The 15,595-nt window shown below is 35.8% G+C and overlaps 1 protein-coding gene across 2 annotated transcripts in view; it reads left to right on the forward strand.

The window, feature by feature from the left end:
- The first annotated feature begins 7,083 nt into the window (after positions 1 to 7,083).
- The window catches only part of LOC110025491 (protein TIC110, chloroplastic), a 54,481-nt gene continuing 45,969 nt past the window's right edge, over positions 7,084 to 15,595 (forward strand). For both annotated transcript variants that reach the window (XM_020725998.1, XM_020725999.1), the window contains exons 1-5: positions 7,084 to 7,746; positions 8,258 to 8,317; positions 8,718 to 8,841; positions 8,972 to 9,040; positions 9,417 to 9,515. In XM_020725998.1, coding sequence (XP_020581657.1) covers positions 7,097 to 7,746; positions 8,258 to 8,317; positions 8,718 to 8,841; positions 8,972 to 9,040; positions 9,417 to 9,515 — 1,002 coding nt within the window. In that variant the 5' untranslated portion in view covers positions 7,084 to 7,096. The remainder of the gene's footprint in view (positions 7,747 to 8,257; positions 8,318 to 8,717; positions 8,842 to 8,971; positions 9,041 to 9,416; positions 9,516 to 15,595) is intronic.

A 15,595-nucleotide genomic window follows, 5' to 3' on the forward strand; every position in this document is an offset into this window, starting at 1 on the left:
TATATATATATGAAGTGATACAAAGTCAATGATCATCACAATAGAACATCAAGTATAGAAATGATGCTATCTCACTTTGATAAAGAAGCAAGAGATTGATTATCATGAATTACTATCATGTAACTTTTTGTGTAAAAATGATCATATTTTGAAATACAAGGATTAATTATCAAGTCGTGTTATGAGGTTTTCATAATTTTAAATGTGTTTATATACTAACATTAGTGTAATAATGTACATGTATTACAATGTGATTCAAAACGAGACCATAATATTTATATAAAGCTCGTGTCCAAAAATACTTATAATAATATGTTCTCATCAGTCGACTCATCTGAAGCTTGAGATATATAATGCGACATTAGCATGCTTTCTTTTTTTGCTTAATTAGCCTCTTAAAAAATAAGATAAAATATTTTATTTAAGGGCAAAGAATAACACAAAACTCATAAATAACTTCAACCTATTTGTGAATGAGAATGGAGGAATAAGTCCTCTATCACAAATTTAGAATGGTTGGAAATAAATTAATATGATTGTTAACCATGTTATTGCAAAGATAATTCTAGGTAAAGGATATAGTTAAAAATTATAATAGATAGGCCCATGATTAAAAAATTTTAAAAATATATTGAGAGAAATATGTTGACTCATAATTTTAATGATAACAAATAAATAATCAACGAATTTAATATATTTTCTTACATGTAATTTTTAAATCATGTGATTAATTGTATTAAGGAATCCTTGAGCTCAGGATGATTGACATGAGCTCAACAATAATTACTACTTGATCATATTTGTTTAAATTAATAAAAAACAAGTAACTCGGAGCTTAAATGAATCAAATTTAAACATAGTCAAACTTTTTTGTTAGTATTCGTAAACAAACTCATTTGTGGTTCAATAAGTATCTTATTAAATGATCTATACTTATATGTCATATTATTCAAATAAAATTTTATTAATTATAACTTATTTAATAATATATTTAATAGTAATATGTTATAATTTAATATCAATATCCACGTAAATTTAATGTAATTTTTTTTTATTTTTAAATTTAAACAAGCTAGTATGTTGATACTTATTTATGTTATTTGATTACAAAAAAAAAACTTATAACTTTCATATTATTTTATTTACTTATTATAGACTAGTTAGTTGCTAGTTCAAAATCTATCCAATCAATTATTTATTATAATTTACAAAATTATTTATTATAATTTACAAAATTATTTATTAATAGATTTATAAAAAAATGAAATACCCATTTAAAATTTTAGCTTGTTTACAAGTTGAATGTAAAAAAAGTCATATATAATTTATTTTTATGAAAAAATTAAGAACAATTTGAATTTTTAGCTTTTTAATCAATATAAAGAAGTCAATTGCAAATCAAGTATGAACATAAAAATTTTTAAGCAAGTCAAGTATAAACATATATGTGAAAACTCATCTCAAGCTCAAATTGAACATGAACAACTTATAATTTGACCAAATCAAGTCTAAATCATGGCAAACTCAACTTGGCTAGGCTCAATTACAACCCAAATTGGCATATGAACAAACACTAAACTCCACCTAATTACAAAGAACTCTTTTTTACAATGAGGTAACCTCTAAATTTCTCTTAAGTTTGTCATATTTCATAGATTGAAAAATAAAACGTAGAATTGGGGAATCTAATCACAAGGGGCTGCTTTCGAGCATTTTAAATATGTGCTTGGTTAATGAAGTGTTAATTAAACATAATGAGTTTGAAATCTTTTAGGTTGTTTGGTTGGTTGTAAAATAAATTCAAGTGATTTTTTTGGTACTTTTACTTGTAAAATTTAATCAAAATTTTTTTAACATGTTATTTTTAATATATATTTTTATCTAATTTATATGATACTGGAGTTGACCCTAAGGCAACAAAAAATGTAACTTCTATCACCAAAAAATAAATAGGGATTACAATCAAATACACTCAAGGCTAAGAAATAATAAAAGGCACGATACAAACTCAATTAAGTCTTAGAGCGAGTGTGGTGGTGCTATAGTTTACATAGAAATAGGAACCATGGAGGGCAAGATGGTCGAGAGGTAACAATGGAAGGTAGCGTCTGCAACAGGGAAGACATTTGATGGTTATCGGATGGTTGGAAGGTGGGCGACGACAAGGTGATGGGGTGGTGATTGTAGCAGAAAAGGTTGCAGTAGAGCGAGGGAAGGATGTGGGGGGGCTCGCCGCAGAAAATGCAATTGCAGGAATGGTTGGAAGTAGGAGAGAGATCATTGGAATGGCTGCTGTCAAGTGAGAGAGCCTGGAAGGGAAGGGCGACTGTCAAAAAATAGTGGAGAGATCGTTTTTCGAGCGACAACATGAAATTTGGTGACAAAAACAACAGAGGAGAGGTTTTGGGGAGAAAGGAAAGAGAGATAAACACCACTTCATGAGTAATTATAGCAGCGCACCTTCTCATATTCGAATGCAACATTTCGAGGGAACATAAGGATGTTGATGGTTGCCCTGATAGAAAAATCAAATAAAATGAGCTAAAATACAACAAATAACATATGTATATACATAAGGTAAAGAGGAGTGGGTTTTGATGTGAATAAAAAAGAAACACATGCTCGGACGATCAAGTAAGTTTCTTCTTTGCCTAGATTGAGCTGGTTCTGGGCGAACATGTGGCAGGTTCCATGTGTCTGGGGCAAGAGATACCCCATGTTAGTGTCCCAAGGTGAGGGAGTATCAACCACTTAAGTTGAAGCTTTTTTTTCATCATATTATGGATTCAAATTTAACACATTGAAGGTAGCCAAAATATTATAATCTCCCAAAAAATCTATCTTGTAGGCATTGTCATTTAACTTCTTGAGGATTCTGAAAGGTTCATCTGCTCTTGGCTTGGGTTTCCTAAGTGATCCTAAGGAAAATCTCTCGTACTTTAATATGATTCATACTTGATCTCCCTTCTGGAAGTTCATTTTCTCTGTAGATTTATTAGCCTGCACCTGGTACTTATGATTATGTTAGGTGATTTCTTTCCAAATCTCTTCATGCTACCTCTAAATTTTTGGTACACTTGCCTCTGCAACCGTACTAGCTTCTATTGTAGGGAGACTAGTACTAACTCAAACCTCATGAGTGGATTGTGTTCATACACAATCTAGAAAGGTGTGTACCCCGTAGTCTAGATCACAAACATGTGTAGATGGTTTCAGCTTGGGCTAGAATCAAATTCCATTACTTAATGTTCTTTCCTATAAAGCACTTTAAGAGGCTTCCCAAACTCATGCTGACCACTTTTGTCTGATCGTCTCTCTATGGATCAGCTGTTGAGCTGAATTGAGGTATAGTAACAAGCTTTCCCCATACGGTATTACGTAAATGATTGAGGAACTTGATGTTCTAATCATATATAATGTTTTTGGGTATCACATGCAGCCTCACGATTTCCCTGAAGTATAACTTAGCGACATGCGTTACATCGAACATTCGATGGCACGACATGAGATGAGCTATTTTTGAGAACATCTCAACCATGATCATCACTAAATCTTTGTTTCGCAACATCCTCAAAAGACCCATCACACAGTTCATACTACATCTAATAAAGGAGTCTTCAGTACCGATAACAATGTGTATAACACTATATTTTGCCCTTGAGTCATGGCTAGGTGCAAACTCAACACTATCGGGCGTACTGCTCCGTGGATCTCCTTAGTTGGGCCAGAAAAAAAGTGTTCCCTCACTAGAACAATTCGTTTAAGTGACCTACAGGTTCCCTGTTATTGTTATTTTGGATGATAGTTTCCCTCAATGAACATCTGGGCACACACAACTTACTCTGGTAGAGCATATATGTGGAACGCCCATGTGAGCCTCTTCTGACAATGTTCTCAATTTCCCTAAAATCCTCATTCACCTCAAACATTTCCTTCACCACCTAAAATCCCACAACTCTAGCACACATGGCGGTAATTAGCAAATGACCACGACTTAAAGCATTTGTTACTTAATTCTGACACCCCATCTCATACTTGGGCACGAGTTTGAACAATGTCAAAAACTCAACCCAAGAAGCATGCATATCCTTCAACTTGCTCTAACTGTTCCAAAACCTCATGATTCATTAATAGAGTGAACTACTTTGTTAGCATTTAGTGGCTCTAATGGCGAAGATATCTCACAATAGTGTAAAACTCATAGTTTCATGCTGAGTTCTCTCTCCAAAACTCATTAAATTTCTCATTGAATAAGGTTAAGAGGTATCCTCCTTGGCTTAATACATATCAAATTCCTGCATTATAATCATCACACTCCACCTTGAACAACATATTGAGTCTGATAAAGCTAACATTGGAGACTGTGTCACCTTCTCCTTAAGGGTTTCAATCTCTGACTTGGTTGTCTCTATCAACTGCAAATTCTCTCCCTTCAAAAGTTCTATCAAGGGAGTGGCAATGGTGCTTCAGCTCCTGATGAGTCATCAGTAGAAGGACACTAACCCTAAAATACTACTGAGTTTACTAAAGGACCCGAGGGTTTCCAACTCACGATCATATCTATCTTTTTAGGGTTTATTAAATAACCAACATTAGATACAATATAACCCAAAAAAAATACCTCTTTTGACATGAAATAACACGAACTTGGAAACCAACCCCAAAAACTGCAAGTGCTTCCTCTCTGAACTATTATAAATGAGGATGTTGTTGAAGTAAACAACCATGAAATTTTTAATATAAAACCAGAACACCTGATTCATTAGCCTCATGAACATGCTAGGTACATTAGACAACCCAAATGACATGAAGGCCCACTGATACAACACATCTCTAGTTTTGATGGAGGTCTTTCATTCATCCCCCAATCTCATTCTATTCTCATTGGTGTCTATTGCACATATCAATCTTGGAAAAAACCACGACTCCATGTAATTGATCTAGTAGGTCATATAGATGAGGGATAAGAAATTGATATTTGATGGTGATTTTATTGAAATTTTGAATATCAATGCCCAACCACACATGAGTCATTTTTCTTGGGTATCATCATTTTTCTTGGGTATCATCATCATAGGAATGACACACAGTTGGTGATCTCTTTCATCAATCCCCTGGTAATGATATCCTACACGTACTGTTGTAACTCATCCTACTCTATTGGCCTTAACTTGTATGTGGGCCTATTTGACAACGTTGATCTTGGTATAAGATTTATGACATGTTGGATATCGCTCAGTGGTGGTAAACCCTCTTAAAGGTTGTCGGTCATCACCCCCTACAACTCAGCTAACAAAGACCAGACAATCTCAAGTGGATACATCTCTTTTTCAGTCCCCTCTAAGGTAGCTAAGGCTAGAGTAACTAAGGCTTCTCAAACTAACAAAAAAAAGGAGCGTGGGACCTCAGGCTTATGCTTGACAGGTGTAGTTGCACCTCCAAAATCCTTGATGGGTTAAGAGAATGATTTCTTTCCCCTCTCTCAAGCAAGCATAAATGTTCTTGAATCTATCGCGCTGCATCTTGTGACTAAACTACCACGATCTCTCAACAAAATGTGACAGGAATCTATGGGCACCACATCGCACCACAATGAATCCTGCAGTTGATCTTAATTGAATAACTCTACTAGGCATTGTTGATCCACTTGTATCTCATTTTCTTTCTTCAACCAAATTGCATAATAGGACTGAGTGTGTTTATGTGTAGTCAAGTCCAACTTTTTCATCATGAAAGTGGGGACAATATTCTGACAGCTTCCTTCGTCAATGATGATGCCGCAAAATTTCCCTCTCATCCTACACTTATTGCTAAAGATACAACACCTCAACTATGAGTGATCCTTTTATGGTTATGTTTGTAGAACTTTTTCTATAACTAGAATTTTCTCTTCATCTCTATAAAGTTGGAAATCCTCAACCTAATCCTCAACTATTTTTTCATCGCTGGCTTCCTCCACAATTTCTTTCTCGGTGAAGGATGCCGCTTGATTCATCAGGCAGCTGGAGGCAACGCGCGTGGCCATATCCGTGGCATCACAAGTATTTATGGGTTGAAATTGTTTCAGGCATATTACTCTTTAAGTTTTTTCTCTACTTTAGGTTGTCTTGTCAGTACCCTATTGAGCCCTTCCCACTTCTCCCGATGTGCTTCTGCTAAGGCCACCTGTTATAGAGGCTATCTGAACTCTGAATTGCAGTAGAAAGGTTGCAGTAGGGTAATGGGAATGTTGTCCTAGGCTCACGATAATATAGATAGTTGTAGGAAGGGTCAACAACAGGTGGGGACTGATTATAAAAACTGACATCATGTTGGAGGGCTTGAAAGGGAAGGGTGATTGCCATAAAATAGCTAAGGAGTCATTTTCTGGGCGGCGACAACAACTTTGTTGACGATAACAGTTGGGAAGGGCTGAGAAGGGGGACACCGGGATACCGACGACTGTTTTAATAGAAAAACCAAGCAAAAACTGAGCTAAAACATATATATATATATATATATATATATAGATATGTACATGCATACACACCCATAGGGTAAAGATGAGTGGACCAAACCAGTCTTGAGCGAACGAGCCACATTTGTTGACCGCCTGGGGCAAATGACTCCCCAAATTAGTATATTATTGTATTAGTTAGTTGTTAATGGGGTGAATGTGATTAGAGGGACGACAATAGCGACGTTGGGGGTTAGTGAGATTGAAGATGTGGCGATAACTAAAGGCCGGGCATCAAGAATTAAACGGTGTGAAAATATGTGCGACTACATAATGCGAATACAATCTCAAGATGAGAGTTAATGATTTTCAGGATGGCTCCTAACCACATTATAAGAGCTGATGACAATGTCTTTGGAGATAGACTCGGGTGAGTTTGACAATACACTTAATAACATCACAAGACTAAGACAATTTTAAAATTTCTCACAAAAATATTTCTAATTACACATTTTTCATGCACAGATTTTGAGCACAGAGAACTGAAAATTTAAATACACAATTAAATTTCCCTAAAAATGTAAACCTCTACATTTTAAATACAAGTTAATCATAATACTGTTATTGAAACAGTCCCCATCATTCCTCTTGCGATGATTTATGATCCAACACTTGGTAAATCAATGCAAGCGTGGTCGTTTTCATCCCTCCAAAGCCCTCACATTTTCCCCGTCAGCTTATCCCCTTCGCCTCTCCGCCCGCCCAAGATCAAGGGAAACATCTGGCGCAAGGAGGCGGCTTTGCGCTATCATGGATCTCTCACTCCTACTTCCCTCCCCTTCCTCTGCTTCTCGCCAGCTCCTCTTTTCCCCCTTTAGTCCAAATCCTCTCCGCGTCCAGTCCCTCAAAATCCCTCGCACTTCCCTCCGCTACCGTTTCCGACTCTCCGCCGTCACAGAGGCGGAGGAGGCAGTTTCCTCCGGCAAGCCCCCAGTGTTCGGCTCCCCAAAGGAGCTAACGGTGCCGCAGAAGTTTGTGGATGCTTTGCCGCCGCCGGCGAGGTTGGCGAGTTATGTTGTGTTTACTGGGGCAGCTCTGGCTGCGGGGTTTGGATTAGGGCTTCGCTTTGGAGGTAGCAAGACTGTGGGGATTGGAGGAGCTGCTGCGCTCGGTGTTGCTGCTGGGGCTGCCGTTTATGCTATCAATTCGACTGTTCCGGAGGTTGCAGCGGTGAATCTGCATAATATTGTGACTGGTTATGATGACCCTACGGAGCTCAAGAAGGAGGAGATTGAAGCCATTGCTGAAAAGTTAGTTGGAGATGTATTGGTATCCATATTCAATTCTAAATATTAGAGATAAAAAAAAAAAAAAAACCGTTTATTGTGTTAGGCGGGCCTGTCATTGGGACCCAAGTTAAGCTAACATCCTAAAAGCTTAAGGCAATTGGTAAGAGCCACTATTATCATATTAAAAATCCAATCTTGTTCAGGGCTAATATGGTATCATTTTTCACTCTCACATTTATCCTAAGAATTTTTCAATCACTTCAGAGTTCTCCACATTATTGGTTACTCTTCTCCAAACATCAAGTCCACCAGGGACTCGCCTAACCAAGAATTTGTTTCAGTTAGTTTTTGCTTTTGATAGAAGGGGAGTCTTTATGTTCGTAGCGTTAAAAATTGTAGTAATTGGAGTATCTTATGTTTCCGTCATTGTAAATTTCTTTCCTCTTGCTTTGCTTGATGGGACAGATATGGAAATCAGACAAGACTTTTTTTTTTTTTTTTTTTTTTTTTTTTTTTTTGGAGATATGGGGAGATATGGTGTCAGCAGACAAGATGAGGCCTTCAGAGAAGAACTGCGTGATTTGTACAGTAGGTATGTCGAAATGGCACTGTCAATTTCCTCTTACATTTGATCGAATATATAGGTCAATTTCGTTATTTATGTATATAACTAGAATACGGGGACTGACTAATTTCATCTTAAATGAACCAAATTATGTGAAAAATTAAATTGGCAAATCTTCTTGCTAATCTTGGCTAGCGGTTTTTTCGAGAATTGCATACTTATCTTTCATTTATTTGTTATTTGAAACCAATGGATGCATGGTAAAGTGTCCAGAAATATCACTATTTACTCATTTGGGTGTATTGATTTTTTAACATTTGCTTGAAGTTTTTTGTTCATCAAATTACTATGCTGTGAAAATATAAGCATCTTGTTTTTCCGTTCATATAAATTTTAATTCACTGATTTTTTGGATTATTTTGTTCAGGTTTGTATCATCCGTTCTCCCATCCGGAGCTGAAAATTTAAAGGGCAACGAGGTTGAGAGAATCATCAAATTCAAAAATGCTCTTGGAATTGATGATCCTGATGCTGCGTCTGTCCACATGGAGGTGTGCTATTTTATTATTTCTACTTCATTAGGATTTATGCCCTCAGGCATTTTGTAAACTAAAAGTTATTTTTTGTAATTTCTTTTTGATTTAAGTGTTTTTTTTTTTTCAAATTTTGTTGGTTATGTAGATTGGAAGGCATATTTTTAGGCAACGTTTGGAAACGGGAGACCGTGAAGCTGATGTAGAGCAGCGTCGCGTGGGTTTCTCTTAGGCCTACTTCAAATGGAATGACATTTAGGGGCTGTTTGGGATCTCTTTTGATTTTTTATTTTTTATTTTGTTTTGTTTATATTTTTTACTTGATATAAAACATGTTTGATATGTTATAATATGTTTAAGTTGTTTTTAAAACTAAACTTTAAGGTGTTTTGAATTTTATTAAAAAACAAACTAATTTGTTTTTGAAGAAAAAAAGGACCAATTAAATATATTTTTTTAAAATAAAAGCATAAAAGCATAAAAAAAGAAAAGAATAAAAAAAATAGAAGTAATCCCAAACAAGCCCTTAGTATTTTAAGATGATTGAGATGCATACTGCCATGTTAGTTATCAGTTTTTTGATCTTCATGCAGGCATTTCAAAAGCTTGTGTATGTTTCCACTCTCGTCTTCGGTGAAGCCTCTAAATTTCTTCTTCCTTGGAAGCGTTTATTCAAAGTCACAGATGCTCAGGTATATGTCTGTTGTTGTTTATCTAGTTGGAAATTCATCTCATTTAGCGATTTTTTTCTCACATGAATGACGAATATGAGACATTTGAAGATGACATAATCTGTAATCATATAGCTGTTATGATCAGTTCCAACAAGATTTGTCCCTGGAATTATAAGAGTATGAGGACTTTAAGAGTGGATAAAAGATATGACAAATCAAGGCAGGATAAGAATATGATCAGGGAAAATGCAGAAACAAACAATGACTTAACCTTGCATTATAGAATGATAAATTAGTGTGCACATATATATATTTTTATGTCTAAAAAAACTAAATAATGGTACAAATTTTGGATCATCATAGTTATCAACCTGTTGATTCATGGCCATATATATTGCATGGCCATGAATCAACATGTTGATGACAATGATGATGCATAAGAACTTTTATCCAAAATTTGTACCATTATTTAGTTTTTTCAGACATAAAATCATTGAAATTGCTCAAATGAGACTTAAAGGAAAGCAACATCAAGAGTAATAAAGGCTTTAAGGATTACCAAATGCCCACATACTCACAACATAGTGATTGAGGGTGTAGTTTCCTACCATGAGGGTGTGGTTTCGAATCACGCATGTTGCCCTTTGAGCTCACCAGAAAAAAAAGGATTACCGAATAATATAACATCAACGGGATATAAAATTCCTAAAAACTTACCATTTATAAATTGCTGTTAGCTTTTTTGGTAAAGTAAAGAAGTACATAATGCAACTATAGTTTGAAAATTATAATCAGAGAGTTACCCCAACTTAAGGGGGCCTACTTGGACAAATATATCACAAGATCTTAAGGTGATATTTGGATTCGTTTTTATTTGAACTGAGTTGAACCCAAAAACCATTGAAAGTTTAGTTTAAATTATTCTATAATTTTAAATATTGTGATAAATTCTAAATTTCTTTTTACCTGAATAGATTGCTAGACACTATTCTTCTCTTCAAATGCTATTAATCATGCAAACGATTATATTATTTTATTGTATCTGAAAACAGGTTTAATGATAGAGCAGAAGATTAAATTACTTTTGTTTGAATGAAGATGGACCTAAACATAGAAGAATGAATATGTTCAACAATTTCAAGTGTTGAATTTAAGTTGTTGTTCTCTTACTTTCCCCAGTAAATTGCATAATATTTTTCCTCTCTTTAAATTTGCTAGGATTCAACCAACTTATAATATTTTTATGTCCAATCCTATAATGTTTTTTGACAAATGTACAAAGATATGTTGTTGGAATCCAATAATGTTGTCGGACCAAAGTACTAAGAGCTAAAGAATCAATCTAAGTTTGTAAGATCTGTTTACTACGTGTCTGTTGACCTCATTTTAGTGAGGTTTTAGTCTCCTACTCCCAAAACCCATAATCTAGCCTTAGGAGTTCCTTGTTGACCATCATAGCGGACTAGTAATGGAGCCCACCTCCCGTAAAACTTCAAACCGCTTCTTTACTCATTTTTGTGAAGAACTCGCATGAGTGGTTCCAAACACTCAACTTTTAGTTGCAAGGGCTAAGGACCAGCATGTAGAGGACCCGAAAATAAGTTCCTACAGGATCATACGATCTTAGGTGAACCCTCGGTGACTCAGCAACACACTCGTTGCACCACACACAATTTTGGCTTAAATTGACTCGCCCTCCGGCAAACTCGTCCGGACGACCCCGGATGACGAAACGGACCGCGCCGACGCGTCCGTAACGTCAATTTTAGCTAGAAAAGACACCCATATTGCTGTGGTTCCACACTCGCGCAAACTGCACGGAAATTGATGCACATTTCTTTTAATTAGCGGGGCACGAGTTTGGGTTCAGCCCGGGCTCAATTCGAGCTCGACCAGGCTGAACACAAGCCAGGATTATTTCAAATTTTAAACTTTTAAAATTCAAATTTTACCGTCTAATTTCATCTTAATTAGATTTGATTCAGAGTTAATTTTTACCTAATATAACTGGGAAAAAATTTGCGTACGTCGACGTACACAGCGCTACCTGCGTCCTCCAATCGGCTCTTGACAAATCAGCAATGTCGGTTGCACCGCATTTATCAAACGCGACCCGTCGACCCGGCCCGCACGATTATAACCGAGTTATAACCGAGTGGTACAAGAGTTGTAACCGAGGGGGTCATTACCGCGGTACCGCTCTAATAACATGCTTGTGACCTCCTTACAGTAACTTCAAGACGAATGAACCGCGTTTATAACCTCGCTGTAACTGAGATCTAACATAGCGCCGTGTAACCTAGCAAAATAAACAAGCTATAACTGATCTATAACCGAGAGTTCATACTGCGCGTTGTAACCTAGAGTTATAACTGAGCTGTAACCGACACAGTAACCTCCGCTGTATGCTGTACCGAGGCTGTGTAACTCCATGGTAATCTCTACACCCCGCCCGACCAATGTACCTTCTGTGTAACGTTTCTGTAACATCCAAAGCAAGGTACCCCGGGTTTGTAACTTGGTTGTAATCTGCGAGAACCCTTCACAATCACGGAGCCGTAAATTAAGTATAACCGCGTGATAATCTTCTTTAAAAAATCAGAGCGCGTGAATGCTGCTATTTAAGCAGTAGAAAACTAGAGTTTACTGTTTTATTACATTTTGATGTTGAAGATGGACCGCACAAGGTGACATTTCGTCTCTGACAGGGAAGGAGACGGTATATTTTCAGCCAACACAGAACAAGTCGATGTTAAACTGGAGGTATATTAGTTGTATGTTTGGAGTTCTGTATTTTTTTAGAGAAACTTCTGTGTTTTTTCTGCCGAGATATCTTTGTTTCTTGGTGTGTTTAGGTCTTTTTTTGGGTGTTTTCGTTGGTGTGTAGCTTGCTGTGTTTTATGGTGATTTTCTGTGTGTTTTGAGGTAGAGATTTTCAATTTTTATTAAAATGTAGTCTTTTTTTAGGGTGATCTTATTTGTTGTATGATTATAAGAATATTGTGGATGTGAATGTCTGTAAAGTTGTGATTTTTGTTTTGTTTGTTGTGATATGCTAATTAGGGTTGTAGGGTAGTTTAATAATAGTTTAATATAGTTTTATATTTGTTTGTAGTTGGATGAGGGTGAAGCTAAATGTAGAGATGAAAGTGCAAATATTTTACTTGAAACGATTGTCCACAATGAAAAAGAAGCTTACGAAGGATATTGTGCTTACGCTCATCATATCGGATTTAGTGTCCGTAAGGAGCACGACACGTTCTGGCCTAACTCCAAGAATCTTAAGACGAAAGACTTTGTTTGTGGGAGAGCAGGTTTCAAGAAAGAGTTGAAGACCACACAAATTGTTAAATACAAAAGAGCAGACACAAGAAGCGGTTGTCCGGCTATGATTCGTTACGCAGTTGATGCTGAAGGCAATTAGACAGTTAAAAAATTCATTGAGTCTCATAACTACTCCTTAGCAAACCCTGGTGATAAGCACTGTTGCGGTCTAGTAGAAAGATAAGCGAAGTGAATGCAGATGTTTTCAAATCGATGACACAGTCAGGAATAAGACCTAGAGGTGCATTTAACTTTCTAGCCAGAGAAGTTGGAGGAGTTGAGAAATTGGAGTGCACCAAGATAGATGCCTTTAATTGCATTCAAAGAGAGAGGAGATGTAGACTTGAAAATGGCGATGCCAATGCTTTATTGCAACTTTTCACAGAGAGACGTGCTAATGATACCATGTTTGAGTGGGACTTCGAAATTGATGAGAGTGGTAGGCTAAAGAGTATTTTTTGGTGTGACGACACTTCCAGACATGATTATGATTGCTTTGGTGATGTTATCATTTTTGATACTAGCTACAAATTAAATAGATATAATTTGTGTTGTGCTCCTTTTGTTGGTGTTAACCACAATTAACAGAATATTCTTTTTGGTGTTAATATGGATGACTGTTTCATTCTCCCTACAAGAACTGCATAAACATCATTTTTCTTATAACGTTGGCCAGCCTTTTTTCGGTGGCTCATAAAATCGGGAGTTGCAAATATAAGAGGAACCAGCTTCAGAATGTTCAAAATGGATTTAGATTTAAGGAATGTTTATGGAATGGAATACCGCAAAGCTGCAATAAACAAAGCTGTAATAATACATTTAATTCCGCCTGTCATGATCAAATCTCTGTGAACAGTTATCTGTAATATGGATTTACATATACATTTAAACTAGCTTGCATTCTCTCTATAAGAACTACTAAGCTAATCAACAACACAAATTTCTCACCACATTATATATAACAACGAAGTATAGGGCAACGAAATGCAATAGCTGCTATACAACAACACAATATCCACATTTTATTTACAACAGTACAATAAACATTTTGAACAGTATAATAAAATTTTTTTTACAACAAACATTTTCTTTACAACAATACAATAGCCACAATATCCACAGCCACATACAACCCCACACACACATCAAATGTTTCACCATGTGTAAATTCTTCCAAAAATCAGCTCCGTCATCAGGTCCGATCGACAAGCTGGCATCAGCAGGATGGCATCAGTTCCAACAATCTGCACAAAGGAAGATAAATAAAACATTAATTGTAAAGCTGAATTGGATGAACAATATTAAATACTGAGCAAACCTAACAGTCAGGAGGACCTAGACGAATATTTAGTGAACAGACAACCTGTCACAGTGACATAAATAATGATATTTAGAAAAATAATTCGTAAATTTATAAATCATGTAAAAGGCACATATGAAGGTCACATACCATATGAGTTCAATCAAAATTGTATATCTTGGCAAACAAAATTCGTATTAGCAGCAATAAATGTTGACCTTTGAAACCTACTGTGATTTCTCCAAAGAAAATTTACAAATGTCGTATACAATCTATGCTCTGTATAAATGCATTAATTCCTGCCAGTCCTTTTTCTCCGCCCAATTTACCTTCTCTTTTCTAACAAGTGTTTCTATATATTTACAAACATAAACACCACAATCATAACTATTACTTTGCACTGGTATTCCCCTGATCATTACAACTGGTCATTTAATCAAATTATTCTCGAAAACATCACTGGTATCCTTTAAGAAATGCTTAATCTGTGTATTTAAAGACGAATCATTAAATGTGTCTCAAAAAATGCTCAATCTGTAAATAATTATAACTTACAATGCTTTGGGTGATGTCCAAATGCATCCTGTTGGGTAAGGAGTCATAAACTCTCCATGTACTCTCATTTATTGTCCCAACAAGGAGTATCAAATGTTGATTATTTATTATAAGTATCATTATTAATTCTGTATTCTGGATAGCATCCTTTGTAATGTGTTCGACGAAGGGTTTTACATTACTTTGTCTATACAACTGCACCATGAAGAACATAACAACATTCAACATATTGTCATGTAAGATTGATATACACAACTTAATAAGCTTACCCAGCGGCATGACGATCCATATAGATAAGTTCTATATGGGTGTGGTGCATTACACCGTTTATTCTCCATCAACATGGCAAAACAATCAACCTGCTCATTGCCTAACTAACCATTTCCCAAAAATTCATCAAGATAACGTCGCGACACTGAAATATGTCCCATGTCAATTAATAGGTCACCCCTGAATTGGAAATATAAAATTACTTTAGTTAATAGTTACAAAATTAATGATGAACAATAAGAAGAATTAGATGAACTAACAAGTCGGTATATTTTCTACAACATATATCAATTGTCTCCCGCATATAATCAGGAATTTCATCTCTAGCAGGAAAGTAGATTACTTGTGCTGCTGGCTGGACCTGTAATATAATCAAATCATAATCTTTACTCAACAAACTTAAATAATTAAACCTAACATTCCATACCTTGTCTGGGTAGTCCTCACTAACATAATGACTGACTGGCTGGAGCGCTTCTTCCTCCTTATGTACAGATTCAACCTCTTCTTGAGATTTGGTTACCTAGTCTACGACCACTTCTTCTTCTTCTTTATTTTCAACCGATTCCTTATTGGGTTCTTTCTTTCGCTTTCTTTCAAAAACAACATATGGGGAGCAAAGAGACTTTCTTCTTCTATTTAACCTATT

This window comes from Phalaenopsis equestris, unplaced genomic scaffold (genome assembly GCF_001263595.1).
Source record: "Phalaenopsis equestris unplaced genomic scaffold, ASM126359v1 Scaffold000301, whole genome shotgun sequence".
Classification (NCBI taxonomy): Eukaryota; Viridiplantae; Streptophyta; class Magnoliopsida; order Asparagales; family Orchidaceae; genus Phalaenopsis; species Phalaenopsis equestris.